The 16,479-nt window shown below is 40.1% G+C and overlaps 1 protein-coding gene across 22 annotated transcripts in view; it reads left to right on the forward strand.

Annotated features, from left to right (window-relative positions):
- The first annotated feature begins 757 nt into the window (after window positions 1-757).
- The window catches only part of lrrfip1 (LRR binding FLII interacting protein 1), a 145,768-nt gene continuing 130,046 nt past the window's right edge, over window positions 758-16,479 (forward strand). For 9 of the 22 annotated variants that reach the window (XM_062960623.1, XM_062960662.1, XM_008113656.3 and 6 more), the window contains exon 1: window positions 759-969. In XM_062960623.1, coding sequence (XP_062816693.1) covers window positions 856-969 — 114 coding nt within the window. In that variant the 5' untranslated portion in view covers window positions 759-855. Of the gene's footprint in view, window positions 970-16,479 lie in introns of all 22 variants that reach the window. The other 13 variants (XM_062960747.1, XM_062960740.1, XM_062960750.1 and 10 more) reach the window with 5 other exon arrangements.

Consider the following 16,479-nt stretch of genomic DNA (forward strand, 5'->3'; position numbering starts at 1 on the left):
GTTGCAATTGGCCACCTTGATTAGCATTGAATAGCCTTAGAGCTTCAAAGCTTGGCTGCTTCCTGCTTGGGGGAATCCTTTGTTAGGCCCTGACTGTTTAATGTCTGGAATAGTTATTACTTATTACTCACCTCTTGCCACATCACTTTTGCAAACTAGTCCATAAAATGCTCAAAATAAACATATTTGACAACACAGCAGTGTGTGATATGTAATATGATAATATAATGCTAAACTTAATTGCCTTCAGCTAATAGCATTGGTAGTTTTTTTCTATAGTACAGTAGAGTCTCACTTATCCAACGTAAACGGGCTGGCAGAACGTTGGATAAGCGAATATGTTGGATAATAAGGAGGGATTAAGGAGAAGCCTATTAAACATCAAATTAAGTTATGATTTTACAAATTAAGCACCAAAACATCATGTTATACAACAAATTTGATAGAAAAAGTAGTTCAATACGCAGTAAGGTTATGTTGTAATTACTGTATTTACGAATTTAGCACCAAATTATCATGATATATTGAAAACATTGACTACAAAAATGCGTTGGATAATCCAGAACGTTGGATAAGCGAGTGTTGGATAAGTGAGACTCTACTGTATGTGTTTTGTGGCTAAATGAAGTGAGATATAAATGAGAGCGAGAGAAGGCAGCACCTCCTGTCCGTCAACAGATGGCTCCCTCCCTCCCTCGCCTTGGCCCCGCCCCTTGCGGACTCCGTCACCCAGCCCCCGCCTCCTCGCCCCCCTCCGGGCCCGGCTGCTTGGGCGCGCATGCGTAGTGAGCGTCCCCGTCTCCTCACGCCGGAGGAGTCTAGAAGCACAGGGAGCGGGGCGGTGGCGGCGGGCAGATGGAGGCTATGGGGTCGCAGCAGCAGCAGCCGGGGCCCACCGGGCGGAAGAGGCTCCCCAACCGCGAGAGGCCCGCTGCCGAGGACGATGCCCTCAACCAGATTGCTCGCGAGGTGAGCCGGTGGTGGGCGGGGCCGCAGGGAGGGGGCTCTGTGTATGAGGGACGGAGGGAGAGAGCGCGCGCCCGCTCGCTCGTGTCTGTGCGCGCGCGCGCGCGCCAATCTCGCCCGTTCTTCGCTCGCTGCGACTGTCATTTTTTTCTCGCGCGCGTGCTCTGAGGGTGGCTGTGGCGCGAGCGAGGAGGGCAGGGTCGCGCGCCTCCTTGCCTCCTCGCTCCCTCTTCCTCCACCGCCCCGTTGAGGCTGTCAGGTGTCGCCGCTTCCGGGGAAGAGAGTGGGCGGAGAGATTTGGCTCTGGACCAGGCCAAGGTGTGCTCTCTCAGCCTCAAAGCGCCACCATGCCCTTTTATGGGGTCTTCTAGATACTGCAACACAACCCCTGTGTTTCCTCATCATTAGAAATCAGGATGACTAGAGCGGATGGGAGTATGGATATAGCAACATCTGGATTGGCTGCAGTTTGGTCTGTTTATAGTCAGGAGACTGAGGTTTGAATTTAGATCCAAGGCTTGTGGAGATGATGCCTGACCTTAAAACGTCCTTTCACCTTTCCCCAACCTCAGAGCCACAAATTATTATTCCCAGCATCCTCAGTCCGCAAAAGTGATGGGAATTATTGTTCAATAATATCTGGTGTCTGGTGGCAGCGTGGGTTAAACCGCTGAGCTGCTAAATTTACTGACCGAAAGGACGGCGGTCCGAATTTGGTGAGCAGGGTGAGCCCCTGCTGTTAGCCCCAGCTTCTGCCAACCTAGCAGTTCGGAAACATGCAAATGTGAGTAGATCAATAGGTACCGCTCCGACAGGAAGGTAACTGCACTCCATACAGTCATGCCGGCAACATGACCTCGTAGGTGTGTATCGACAACGGTGGCTCTTCAGCTTAGAAATGGAGATGAGCACCAGAGTCGGACACGACTGGACGCAATGTTAGGGGAAAACCTTTACCTTAACCCAATATCTGGGAATCCAAATGTTAAAAAATATATTTGGTCCTCTGTATCCCCGGAGTCTTTGTCCATAAATTCAGTGGCCCTTTAAAGCCAACCATCGGGCCCATGTAGCCCTTGATGAAAAGGATAGTTGACATTGCATAATAGTCTCACCTCTCTTTTGGAGGTTTCTGGTTTGGTATTTTTTTGCTCGCATAACAGTGGCACCCCCATCCACAAACCCGCCCTTTGGAACAGCCCCTGTAGCCCCAAGGAGAGTTACACAGGCTGGTGAAGGCGCAAGAGCTGGAAAAGTCCATGGAATGTTTCACTGCATAATAGTTACACCCCCTTTTTTGAAGATGGAACCAGAATAAAAGTGTGACTATTATGCGGCAAAATACAATATTACATGGCATTCGGTGCATTTTCCTCCCTCTTTCTGGTTCTTTATGCAGGTATTAGCTTCTCTTTGATTGTGTAACTTCAAAGTCCTGCCAGGCATATGGTGAGCCTAGGGCAGGCCCGCACAACCTGCAGCCTTCTGGTGTTTGGGCCTCCAACTCCCAGAAACCCTAGCCAGCTTTTCCACTACTCAAGAATTCTGGGAGCTGGAGTCCAAGGTTTTGCAGGCCTGCCCTAAGGCAACTCCGACATTGATTTTCTTAGCAAGATTTGTTCAGAGGGGGTTGTCATTGCTTTCCTCAGAGACAACTTGCCCAAAGTCACCCAGGGGTTTTCCATTGAGTAGGGATTTGAACTTTGGTTTCCCAGAGTAATAGGCTAGTGCTCAAATTACTACACTACACTGCCTCTATGGCCTAGAGCAGTGTTTCTCAAGCGGGAGGAGGGAGCAAGCTTGTTTTCTGCTGCCCTGCAGACTAGGACACGGAACAATGGCTTCAAACTACAGGAAAGGAGATTCCACCTGAACATCAGGAAGAACTTCCTCACTGTGAGGGCTGTTTGACAGTGGAACTCTCTCCCCCGGACAGTGGTGGAGGCTCCTTCTTTGGAGGCTTTTAAGCAGAGGCTGGATGGCCATATGTCGGGGGTGCTTTGAATGCGATTTCCTGCTTCTTGGCAGGGGGTTGGACTGGATGGCCCATGAGGTCTCTTCCAACTCTACTATTCTATGATTCTATGATTCTCTCCTCCTCCAGGTGTTTTGGATTTCAGCTCCCACAATTCCTAGCAGCTGGTAAGATGGCTGGGATTTCTGGGAGCTTAAGTTCAAAACACCTGGAGGAGCAGAGTTTGAGAAACACTGGCCTAGAGATGTGGACCTATAACTGTTCTATAGGCAGTCATGCTATGTCTTCTCAACTATGACACTATTTCTATGATTACAAATGCCTTCCAAATCCTACCTTACACTCATCATTCAGAGAGATAGAAGTTTTTTTTCTGGTGTCATTGGGGCACATCTGGATTACATTTTCTCTCCCTTCCTATCAGCCATCTTTGGCATGATAAGGACACTCGGATTTCTTCATCTTGCTGGCTTATATTTGCATCTTATCCCTGTACCTTATCCCTGTCCTTTGTCCTATAGGTTTAGTGTTAAATGACATCGCTCCGGAATTCTAATTTATTACTCTTAGTCATTTTGTCCTCCAGTAATATTTTAGATGAATATTGCACTAGCCCTTTCCCCCGTATTTCAGTGCTCATTATGGGATAGATTGTTGGTTGATGATGCTGTTTCATGTTATGTTATTGTCTTTTGTAATGTTATTGATTTTATTGAGTATGTTTTAATCTATTGTTGGTTTTAATTTGTTGTTGGATTGGGCGTGTTCTCCATGTAAGCCGCCCCAAGTCCCTCCAGGAAGATGGAGGCGGGATATAAAAATAAAATTGTTATTATTGTTATTATCATCATTATCATCTGTAGCCTCTGATAAATCAAGCAAATACCTGGTGAGGGTGCTTCATACATGTACAAGTTATAAAAATTTATTCCACAATAAAGTAGTTCATATTTGAAACAGGCAAGGCAAGGTTAGAATGTAACACCTGTAATCATTAATTGGTCATGTGGGCTAAAACTGAGGAGAGTTTCAACCAATCACCATCTGGAGAACCACACATTCAGCGCCCTTAATGTAAAATGTCATAATGTTCTTCAATTTATTTACATATAAACTGGTTTTTTTATGGGCACACATTGTCTCTGTGACCTGGAAAGAGATGAAGCTGCATTCTCAGAATAGTGACCCACCTCCTTTAAATGCAGACTCTTCTGAGACTTTTAATAGCAGGTGAAACTGTGTAGATCTATGTCATGAAAAGCTTCACATGTGGATCAAACTCTTTTTGAAGAGCAAATGTGTGTTTTCTGCTGAGTTGAGAATCTCAGGAGGAAGGTCAGAAATGAGGAAATAAGTGAGATCTATATGGTTTTTCTTTTTATTATATATAGTAATATAAATACACAACAAGAATTTCCGATCATTTAGTTTAGGTCTTGTGTGCTACAATGTTTTCCTTCTCTTACTTCCCCATTTAGTACATTAAAGTGTAAAGAAAAGGAAGTTTGCTGTGGAAATTAAACAGAATTGCCCAAAAAGGTTTATTTCATATTTTCAGACAGTTTCACTAATTGTACTTGATACTCAAATTGATAGACTGTCTCTCTCATATTGTTGTAGCTCTAGATATTATAACACGATAGGCAAGAGAGTGACTATGTTTAACATTCCTTCAGTAACATTTACCATTGCCTTCAGATTGGGATTAATTTTCTAGGATTGGGAAAAACATGGGATTTAAACAAAAATGTATGTTTTTTCTGTTTGCACTATTCTAGCATCTTTCGTTCTCTATTTTTGGAATTGTTTTTATTTCAGTCAATGGAAAAGGAAGATTTCTGGGTTATTGATAGATTCCCATGAATAAAGTTTGCTAATAGTGTGTAGATAAATATGCTTTTGTACAGCTATGCAAGTTTAATTTATTATTTTTCGTAGCTTTATATAAGAAAAGTTTACAGTGAAGTCACATATAAGATCAGAGCATATTCTCACTTTCATATTGTATATGGTGTGCTCTTCAGCAGCTGAAATTTAAAAGCTTATATGATATGTTGCAAAGCACTCTTACCTATTGTATTATCTGTGCAGTGCTTATCATCCTGGGATGTTTGTTTTACAGAGGGAGACAGCATGAAATATTTAGTTCTTGTTATTGGATACTTGTTAGAAGTCCTGAAAGTCTTTGGTCCAGACCTTGTTATTGGATACTTGTTAGAAGGTCTGAAAGTCTTCGGTCCAGACCTACTGTAGGTATGCTTGGAATAGATTTGCTGAAGTCAGTGAGACTTAATTTAGTCATGACTAACTTGTCCCGTTGATATCAGTGGATGTGAGCCAAGTGTGACTAATTCTGGATCCAACCCATTGTAAACAATTCTAAATTATTGCATCTAGATCCAGCCCAATGTGAATGCCATGGCTTTTGTGCTAAAAGTACATGAAGCATAGCAAGTTGATTGTTTCTAAAACTTTGAATAAACCTACCTCGTTTCCTTTTTTTGTTGGCTAAGAACTAACTACAAGTAATTATAAGGCTTCACAGATGGTTCTTGCAATAAATCATCAATAGTATTATGACCATGTGGAGGGAGACCATTATGTAGCATTAGGAGTGCAAGCAGCCTTGAACCTTGGGCTCCCACTTGCTCTCCTCTGCTTTTTTTTTTTTTTTTTTTTTGCATTTGAGGGGAGAGATTAGAAACTTCTGTTGGGTTTGCATAAACTTCCTGCAAGTTGAGATCAAACATTTATTTTGTGATTTTATTTTTTTAGGTAAAATGTGTATTTGAGGCCCTCATCCTTCTTGTTGTATCACGCATTAGTGTAATTTTTATCTTCATCTGAAAGAAGCCTTCAAGTGGGCATATCATATTTTCAGGCATCTGTATTCTAATCCTGAAGTAGTATGTTAAGATTTTTATGTCTTCAAAATGAAATCTGTCTTAAGGTCCCTGGTGAAAGGTTGAATGATTTTGTATTAAATAAATCGGGTTGGCAAATGCCAGTGGTGGTAGGCACATTATCTCTCCATGGGCATCTGAGGGGCTGCATGCCTTGCTGTGTCCCCGTTTCTTTTTCCTTTGAATTTTTTTTACTGCAAATGTCTTCTGTGGTGTATAGAGGGCTTAGATGAGCATTTTGTTGCCATTTTTCCTGCGTCAGGATATAAATTAGCCCCATGTGCAACTGTTTATTTTTGTTTCAGATTTTTTAAAGGTAAAAGACTTAATAAGCCACATTAATTTTCTTGATGAACATAAGCTAGTCTGTTATAAAGAAGTGTCCCCAATGATGTGTGGGAGCATATGCTGAAAATTTGTTGAAAAAAAATACTGGGAAAAAGCTTGTCTGATTTGGTGAAAAATACCCTTTTCTGTATGAATATGGCGGTGAATAGATTCCCATTGTGCCACTAATTTTTTTTGTTGAATCCTTTGAGTTAAACATTTTCTTTACAGTATACAAAAGTCTAGTATCTCATTTTTCATTTTTAAGGGCAAGAATAGAAACATAATAAACCAACTTTGGTTGGATATAATGAATTAATTTTCATGTAGTTGATTCATTGGATCCAAAAGTTCAATCACACTTATGATCTTTTATAAAGTAAATTGTTTTTTTGAAAAAGAGAAATGACTTATCATTGTATTTGTTTGTAAAAGCTTAAGTAATTGGCCATGAACTACATATTGCAGAAGCAATGAGGCATGGTGTGCCACCACACTTGCTCACCTATGAGAAAAGTGTAAACCCTTTGGTGTAAACCCCATGACATACAGAAATCAACCCTTATAAAATGTGCAATACAAGGTTTGCCTCCTGGAATGAGGAATATGATACATTATGATAGGGCTTGAAGCACAGTAAGAAGTACTTTGTCACAGAGATCAGAAAGTTTTGTTGCTTTCAGACTGTTTTATGTGAGTAATTTCCATTCTTAATGGCATACACCTCACTAGCAATTAGAATATCATCAGTGTTTAGAGAATTGCTGTGGCCTTGAAAGAATATGCACCTATTGGTCCAACCGGTATTAAAAATCTACATGTTTTTGCATTGAATGTCAAGTTGTGACGTTTCCTTATAGGAGTTCTTCTGCATATGACAAGTTTATAAATAAGTTGACTGAAACTTAGGATTTTTGTAATATATCTTTTTTGTGCACATTTCAAACAAAAGTAATTGTTTTAATGTCTGATGGCAACCAAGATTAAGTTTATGCCCTTCTGGTTTGGTTATGTGTTGCATCTACAGGATGTGAGAGCATGTTTAAAAAGGAAACAGCTATGAACAAATAAGAGGAAACTGTACAAATTAGTTATGTTGCATGATGTCTTACCGAAACAACCTCTGGCACCTCAACTGTGTCTGTATGTGGGATTTTAGGTCTCTCCCAGTTATTCTTATGCTACTTTGTAAAAACAAATAGAGCAAGCATAATTGGAATGTATTTCCTGGAATAAATGGCAGTGGCTAATTTTCTTATTTTGGTGAACAGGGTCATAAATTGCTTTTTGCATAACTCTGTCAATATAGCCAGCAGTTAGAGACATGTTTAATTCAGCTTTAGTTAAAAAGAAACCCGGTGCTATTGAAATTATCCAGCAGTTGAAAAGTTGATTTGTGTTTGTACAGTATTATGGTATCATTGCAATTTTAACACTTGGCTTTTTGATCTGCAAGAGCCGGATGGCTGAGCTAGTTAATGTTGGACATAACCCCCTTTCATAAATCTGTAGCAGTGCTCCATCCTGGGAAGGGACTCAGTCTCAGTGACAACGTATATGCCTTTCATATGCAAGTTCTCAGGTTCTGTCCCTGACATCTTCAGTTGTAATGATTTCAGTACCATGGCAAAGGTTTGAGACCCTAGGAAGTCATTGCCTTTCCTAGAAGCACAGGACTAATGCAGTATAAGGCAGTTGTTGGTGGATGGAGTTGCATCTAGCTCACTACATTCTCAGCACTACTTCATTTGGAATTTCAAATGCCTCCAAGTCAGTTTAGTTAATTATTGGTTTTCCCCACCAATAGTTTCCTCTAATGTGACTGCAGTTTGTAAAATATTGCAATAGCTAGTTGTGCATTATGCTTGAATGTGGTTTTGGTCAACAAGCTACTTAGTGATAACAGCTGGCCATAGTATGACTTTGAATCTGAAGTGAAACAATAATTAAGCATTTAGAAAAAGGAAATAGGCAGATCTGCTATCTTTTCCGCCCAGAATTTTTAAAAATAGAAATTTTGTACAAGATGCATTTCTCCTATTGGCCAGTTGTTCCTCTACATTGCATTTTATTCCATTTTCACAGAAGGAACGCCTTTCACTTTTTTCAGGCTTGGCTGTTGCACACAAAAATTCAAGCACATTTTGCTCTGCATGGACATTTGGTATAGTTGAGTAATGGTGGTATCCTAGCACTCTTGTCTATGTTTATGTAAAGACCACATTCTTTCCAGGAAATGAACCAAAGACTAGTGTAATGATAGTTGGAAAAATAGAAGCCGTTTTTTCTGACCTCATATACAGCTTGGAGTGTAGAAGTCTCTAGTATAAATGAGTATGGCATGGCTGACCCATGTTCGTTCCAGTTCTGATGTGGTTTATTTTTTATTCTTACCATTCTTTAGCTAGCTGACTGATGAACTGTAGGGACAGATGCTCGATTCAAAGCCCTCAAATGGGCCTGGGATCCTTCCATACCACACAGTGATGGCACTGTTTTCTACATTAGGAGACTTCTAGCTGAGAATTTTAAGTGCCCCTCTATAAACTTCAAATCTCAGAATTTCATGACATTTCAGGACATTTCATGGTTGTGGTAGCTGATGTGATATGATAGTGCTATAGTTATGTAGTTTGAAAGGGCCCCAGGTCTTCCCACATGGTATTAATGGAATAGGTAGTGCTACTCAAGATTGCAGGTGGTGGGCTGCTTTCTGGAATATTTTCAGTAGCTGAACAATATTTACAACAAGAAAATTGGGCAGAGTAGGCAGAAGACTGTAGCACCTTTCTTCCTTGTGTGCTGATTTTCTACTTGTAAGAAGAGTTTTTTTAAAACACAACAAGTGGATGCTCTCTTTACAGTTAAAACACTGTACTCCAACTTTTTCCCATTCTACTCTAAGTTTGTAGACTAGGTCTAATGACAGGAGCTAATTACAGAGAACATAAGAGCTAAAAGAGTTAAAAGAGCTCTGTTGTCTGCCTATGTGTTTCTGGACCCAATTCAAAGTGCAGGTTATCACCTATATAACCCTACACAGCTCAGGTCCAGCCTATTTGCATGACCGTGTCTCCCGTTATGAGCCTGCACTGCCCCTGAGATCCGCCGGGGAAATCCTCCTCTCAGTCCCGCCACTGTCACAAGCTTGGTTGGTGGGGACGAGGGAGAGGGCCTTCTTGGTTGTTGCTCCTTGGCTCTGGAATGCCCTCCCCAAAGAGAACAGATTAGCCCCCACCTTAGCGACCTTCAGGAAGCAATTAATTTAATACGATTTGCCTTTTAGATTTATTTTGTGACTGTTACTGTGTATATAGTTTTTTATGTTGTGAGTTGCCCCGAGTCCTTTTGAGGAGAGGGGGCGGGATATAAAGAAAGTTTATCATTTATTTGATCATCCATGTTTCAGTATTCTGTGCTTGGAAGCATAGACTATGAGTATTTATTGCAGTAATCCTTTCTGCTAGCGTTGTGTGTCACTGAAAATATATTCTTTGCTGCAGTCCTCTGGCTCTGTCTCAACATTTTATTTGTACACAATTAACCTTGTATTTCATATTCCATAGACATCTGGTCATGTCTAGGGGGCATTCTGAAGCATTTCTATGATTTTATTTGTATGATCTCCAAGACATGTGAAAGTGACAGATTTTGGTATGACATGAGGCTAATTGAAATCTCAAAGTATTGGCTTTCAGCATTATTTTTTGTTCCGAAGATAGCGATTTTACAAATGAATACTTATTTTGTGAACATAAACTATGTTCGGCTGTAGCCATGTTAGCTGTACAGCTCTCATTGAAATCAATATAAAAAGTGATGGTTGTGACCAAACTTCAATATGCACAGAGAATATGTGGTCTTGAACTCTGTGGCAATATGTTTGGGTAGCTCATGTTTTCTTTTCAGTCTAAATCTAGACAAATTGTTATTCTTCTGAATGAGTCTGACATTATTTGGTCTTGATAAAATCGAACAAATTGAAGCTTAATCCATATCTAACAGAAAGACTCCTTTTCAGTCAAAAGCAGATAAAGGAATAAGGTTTATCGGTGCTGGAAAGGATTATGCTTACCTTTAAAAATTCCGCCTATTCAACCCTGTATCTGGGTGAATGTGTTTTGGTAGTGGTTGGGTGGTCATTTACCTAGATGAGGCAACTTTCTCTTTTCCTTAGATGTGCAGATCACATGTTAGAAATACATTATTTATTTATTTATTTATTTATTTTTCAAACTTATATGCCGCCACTCCCCTAGGGCTCGGAGCAGCTTACAAGAACGGCTTATTGGTTGGTGATGTGTTTTGTTCACAATCCAAAGTGACAGTTTGGACCTATAAATTTCTATACAGTCTATGTCTAGGCCATGTTTTCTCATGCCAGTCTGGTTAGGCTTTGAAATGTTTGATGTTGTGACTTTGGCTATATGAGTCACAGAAGCAACTTAGACGGGACTTTGAAAAATGACTTTCTCTGGCCAGTCTCAGGCTCTAGAGCAGGCATCCTCAATCTGTGGCCCTCCAGCTGTTTGAGCCTCCACTCACAGAATTCCTGACCATTGAACAAGCTGGCTAGAGCTTCTGGGAATTGGAGGCCCAAACAGCAGAAGTTTGAGGATGCCTACTGTAGAGCTTCTCATCAAGGAAGAGTTAAAGCCTTTTCCTGTCTTTCTAAGGTAAAGGTTTTCCCCTGACGTTAAGTCCAGTCATGTCTGACTCTGGGGGTTGGTGCTCATCTCCATTTCTAAGCTGAAGAGCCGGCATTGTCCGTAGACACCTCCAATGTCATGTGGCCGGCATGACTGCATGGATCGCTGTTACCTTCCCGCTGGAGCAGTACCTATTGATCTACTCACACTTCCATGTTTTCGAACTGCTAGGTTGGCAGGAGCTGGAGCTAACAGCGGGTGCTCATTTCGCTCCCGGGATTTGAACCTGGGACCTTTTGGTCCACAAGTTCAGCCGCTCAGCGCTTTAACACACTGTGCCACCAGGGGCCCCCCGCTGTCTTTCCACTCATAGGAAAATACTTTTTTATCCCTTGGCTTTTCATCTAGGTAGGTGTGGACTATTCCTTTGGTGTTCATATTGTCGTTATGACTGGAGACGACTTGTTTCTGGCACCATTTTTTTCCCTTTTTTAGTTAACCTAGAAGGTATGGATAAGGGAAAAAGACAGACAAATGTGATTAAGGAGATTATGCAAGTTTTTGTGACTGTATAATACCATCCAAACAATACACAGAGTACCTTGATTGTATTTTTGTTTGTGTGAAACTTCATGTGTTTAAGAAATGTGTGTTCCATTTCTATATCTTGTAAAGTAAGGTGGAGGTTTGTTTGTTCTAAGATGTTTAATACTTTCAGTGTTTTGCAACAACATAGCTACTTTTAGGGAGAAAGAGGCCTTAAATACAGTAGTATTGTAATTTTACTTCCATGAATGGGAGAGGATTTAAACTTAAGGAATAGGGCTTTTGTTTTCCTCGTTCCTCTCTGTGCACTTTTATACCTCTTGAATGGAGCCCCCAGATGGCGTAGTGGACTAAGTGACTTGAAGGTTGGGTTGCTGACCTGAAAGCTGCCAGGTTCGAATCCCACCTGGGGAGAGTGCGGATGAGCTCCCTCTATCAGCTCCAGCTCCATGCGGGGACATGAGAGAAGCCTCCCACAAGGATGGTAAAAACATCAAAACATCCGGGCGTTCCCTGGGCAACGTCCTTGCAGACAGCCAGTTCTCTCACTCCAGAAGCAACTCAAGCTGCTCCTGACACGAAAAAACCCCCCAAAAAACCCCTCTTGAATAATGGCTTCTGATATAATTTGTGAGAGTAGTCTGAAGCACTGCACCATTAAAGGCAGAGTTGTTTGAACTCTTGTCTTACTCATCTTTCCAATTGTGTCAAGGTGGCAGGATAGGAAGTTGGAAACCGATCCAAGACTATTCAGTTCTCAGTGTATTTGTGCATTAGCATGGGAATGGTCATATCTATAATTCTGTTTTATTTAAATTCACAAATTATCTTTCATGTTTTTGTTGTAACTATGCATTGTTCCTCCCCTTTACATTATTACAACTTCAAAAAACAAGACTATGTAATTTCATCTGATTATTTTTCTTTGGCTTTCAAACAACTCCTTTTCAGAACAAATGATTTTGCACATAGAAAAAGTTCTTGAGCGAATGTCAAATTGATAAACAAAAAAACAAGACAACCCATCCAAGCTGTCTTATTATGAATTGCCCCTTATTTCTTTGCAACTCAATGAGAAACCTTTTATACAGTATAGATTTCTCTCCAAGATTAAAATATGAATAAAAATATATTTGATTATCTATATGCAGTCTTTTGGAACTGTTTCCTAAAGATAAATCAAATGCATATGTCGCTCCCACCTGTCTAAAAGAAAAAGAAAAAAAATGGGAGAGAGAAGCATTTGTCTCTGAGGTAGATCAGCAGGCTGCAAGGCACAGTATATAATCTGTGCGAGATGGTCGTAGTAACAGAAGCTTAAAATAGCTCCACTGAAATAGCAGCTGCTCTCTATTTTGTCTGAACCCACTTTTGAGAGAAGAGTGGTCACTTACAAAAGAACGTTAAAGAGAAGTCACCTTAAAGATTGTGTTGAAGTCTTCAGTGCTTTTGATCACATAAACTGAAACTGGTTCACAGGACAAAGAATTGTCATTTTGACTTGGTTTATAAGTTCATGTCAAACCTTTAGACATCTGAAATCCTTTGGTTTGAATATCTTGATTCAGTATTCAAAAAATAGATAGAAGTACATCCAGGTCTGAGCCTGATTATGGTACTTTCTTTATACCTAGAAGATATTAGGATTCATAAAAGTTTTAACCAGATTTAGAAATATTTCCTACTGAAAGTGTCCTCATTTAGAAAATTTGCCATACATATTAAGCTGTTATGAGCAGTGGGCTCTTGCTTGCTTTGCATAATAAAATTCTAGCTGTGACTTCAGAAGAGAATTCAGTTGTTATAACTATAGAATGTGAATTAGAAAATAGTACATACATATAATATGTGCATTATTTTAATTGTGAGGACAGATTTACTTATTGACCACAACTCTGATCTCTATTTCCCACCACAGAGAACAGTCTCTAAATGTAACAGAAAATACACAAAAATTGAATGTGCTTTATAATTGCCATAAATACACAGTTGTAGAATGAGATTGTAGAATAAGAATCCCAAATTATTTGGTACTGTTGTAGTGTATTTTCTTCAGAATCCCCTAGTGTAGTTTGAGTCAAAATCAGAGCTCACACTTAAGCAACCTCTTAGGCTCCGATAATATAAGTAAGATGTACCTTTGTGAAAAGGATATTTATAAGGGATGTTGTGAAAAGGGGCACAAATAGCAGGAGTGAATGATCATAGATTTGAAAAATGTGACCAAATCTGTATGTGCGTACAGTTTTTTACAGTAGCGTTTACAGCTCTTTTATATTTCCACATTTTATTGTGTTACAACTTGACAGTTGTTAGTCACATAAACAAACTGGCACTAGTTAGCATAAATATTTACTTCCTTTGCTGTGATACAACTAAATAAGCACTGGTATAATACACTGCCTCCAGAAGCCTTATAAGTAGTTGAAAGGAGTGTGTCTAAGATTGAAAACACCCTTTTCTGAAAGGCCCCAGGACTTTTTAGGGAATATATAACCAAACATCACAACAAGCAAAGTGGTATCAAAATAAGTTCAAGACAAAATTGTGCAGGAGAACCAATCAGAGTTGGGTTATTTAAAAGAAAATTGGCAGACTATTAAGATTCATAAAAGCACGGTTATATCAATTCTCAAATAAATAGATCACACATGACCCAAACTTAACTATCCTAGAGGTATCCATCAACCAAAACTCAGTAACTGGCTGAGGAGAACATTAGTATAGCAGCGAAGAGGCCAACAGTATCTCTGCAATAAATGAATGGATCTTGAGCTACCATGGGAGAAATCTCTTATGGGGAAAGTGTCATCTGGACATTCCAGAAAGCTGTTTCAGAGTTTGCAAACTGCCAGATGGAGGAATCCAGTAAATGTGTGGGCTAAGGTTTTCTACTCAGAAGAAGCCCATTAATTATCTGACTTTGTTACAAAACACTGTATCTTAAAAAGCCAAGAGTGTTCATTGTTGGTGTGCTTTTCATCAGAAAGGACTGAGATACTGGCTAGGATTGAGGGCAAAATCAAAACAAGGCCATTCTGCAGGAAAATTTATTTCAATCTGCAAAGGACATGCGTTTGAGGTGGAGATTCACCTTCCAGAAGTACACTGACCCTAGATATACTGTCAAAGTAATACTGAAGTAATTTAAAGATAAAGATCTGAATCTCTTAGAATGGCCCATTCAGAACTCAGGTCTTAATTATTTTATAATTTAAAAATTTGAATGTTCATTCATTGGAAATCCTGATTCAGCATGACAAGGTAGAGCAGTTTTGCCGAGAAGAATGAGCAGGAATTACAAGGTCCACATATATAAAGCTGATAGAAACCTACCAAGAAGACTTGCAGCTGTAATTACTGCCCAGGGTCCTTTTTACCTCTGAGTATACTTCTCTAGTAACAGTTTGTTTTGTTTACTTAACTTTGGTGCTACAGAAAAAAAATGTATTTTGCACCTTCATGATATTGAATATATCCGATGGTAGCAGGTATCATAGGTAGCTCTGATAGCGAGGTGAGGAAGTGCTGTTTAAAGGGCCAGTGTTTGAGTTGGAGCCCAGCAGCTACTTCAGCTGAGCTTAGAACAAGAACCTATGGAGGAAGCTGCCACTTCTCATCTTGCAAAGTACTAGCAAGTTCGTCTGAGCAGGCAGGGGAAGAGCTAGGTATTCAAGATCTTCTGGTCCTGCAAACGGGGAAGGCTCAGCTTCACTGGCTCTCCAGGTTAGCATAGAAATGAGCTAATAGGCAACACCTCAGAAGCTAGCATAAAGGATGCTCAAGAGTGGCACCTTATAACTGGCAGCAACTTCAGTGTCTGGAGAGGTGACCTTGGACTGTTGACAATCTCTGGCTTCATGAACTTTGGACTATCTCTTGGACTCTGGCATTTGGATTTTTGGATTAACCTTTTACTCTGTTGGAATTGGCTTTGGATCTTGGAACGGACTGTCAGCTTCTCTGGTGTTATTCTCTGCAGTTGGTGCCTCTTGGCTGGATTCTGTGGTTTGGACTTGGACACTTTGCTAAGCTCAAGTTTGGGAATGGGTTCTTGGTTTTATGACAACAATAACGATTGCATTCATTTCAGTTCCTGGTTGTAATTTTTTTTAAGTGAAAATGATGGAGAGAGATGTTGGTGCATGAGAGAATATTTCTGCAGGGCACTTTATCAACTTCCCTGTTGCCATAATATCCTTACTGGATTGAACCAAAGGCCTATTTAGTCCTGTATATTCCTTCCCATGCCAGCTCACCAGGTACTTGTGGAAAACCCATAAGCAGGACATAATATCTTCCTGTTCGCCTTGCTCAGGTGGTCTTATGAAATATGTTGCCTCTAAAGCAAATGGTGGTGTTTTTATCATGACCAATAGCCGTTGATGTCCCCTATCCCCCATGAATTTGCTGAATCCTTTATAAAAAGCTATCTGCACTGAACTTCAGTTTATTTTTTTCTTGCTTTCATAACTGAGTCTGCATGTTAGTTCAGAATGTCTGCAGAAACACAGGAACCAATTTATCTTGAGACTTTGAATGACTCACTTAGCAGTTTTATCCAAAGACATAGCAATGTTTGTCTAGATCAGAATGTAAAGGGATGCTGTGGCACCTGTGGGACTGAGAACACAGTATACTTTATTTGAAGATCCAACTTTTTCCTCTAAGCAGTTTCATATAGGAAGCAAACAGCATGAAAGACAAAAGAGAGCACAACAGAGAATACTATAGGGCATTTATCAGTTGTGAGATTTAAGAATTAGTAGAGTGTGGTCAAAAGCAGAAGTGTAATCACTGGAGTGTTGTGTGATTTCTGGACTGTATGTCTGGGTTATAGCAGAATTTTCTCCTGACATTTTCCTGCATCTGTGGCTGGCATCTTCAGAGTGTGATCACATTATCTTTTAAAGAGAGTAGACAAATAAGGGATGGCAATCATTGGATATAGAGTGTGAATAATAATAATAATAATAATAATAATAATAATAATAATAATAATAATAATCTTTATTTATACCCCGCCACCATCTCCCCGTGGGGACTTTGGGCGGCTCACAATGTTACAAAAGTAACAGCGCAAATACATTAACAATATACACAGTTTAAAACA

The sequence above is a fragment of the Anolis carolinensis genome, chromosome 1, assembly GCF_035594765.1.
Source record: "Anolis carolinensis isolate JA03-04 chromosome 1, rAnoCar3.1.pri, whole genome shotgun sequence".
NCBI lineage: Eukaryota > Metazoa > Chordata > Lepidosauria > Squamata > Dactyloidae > Anolis > Anolis carolinensis.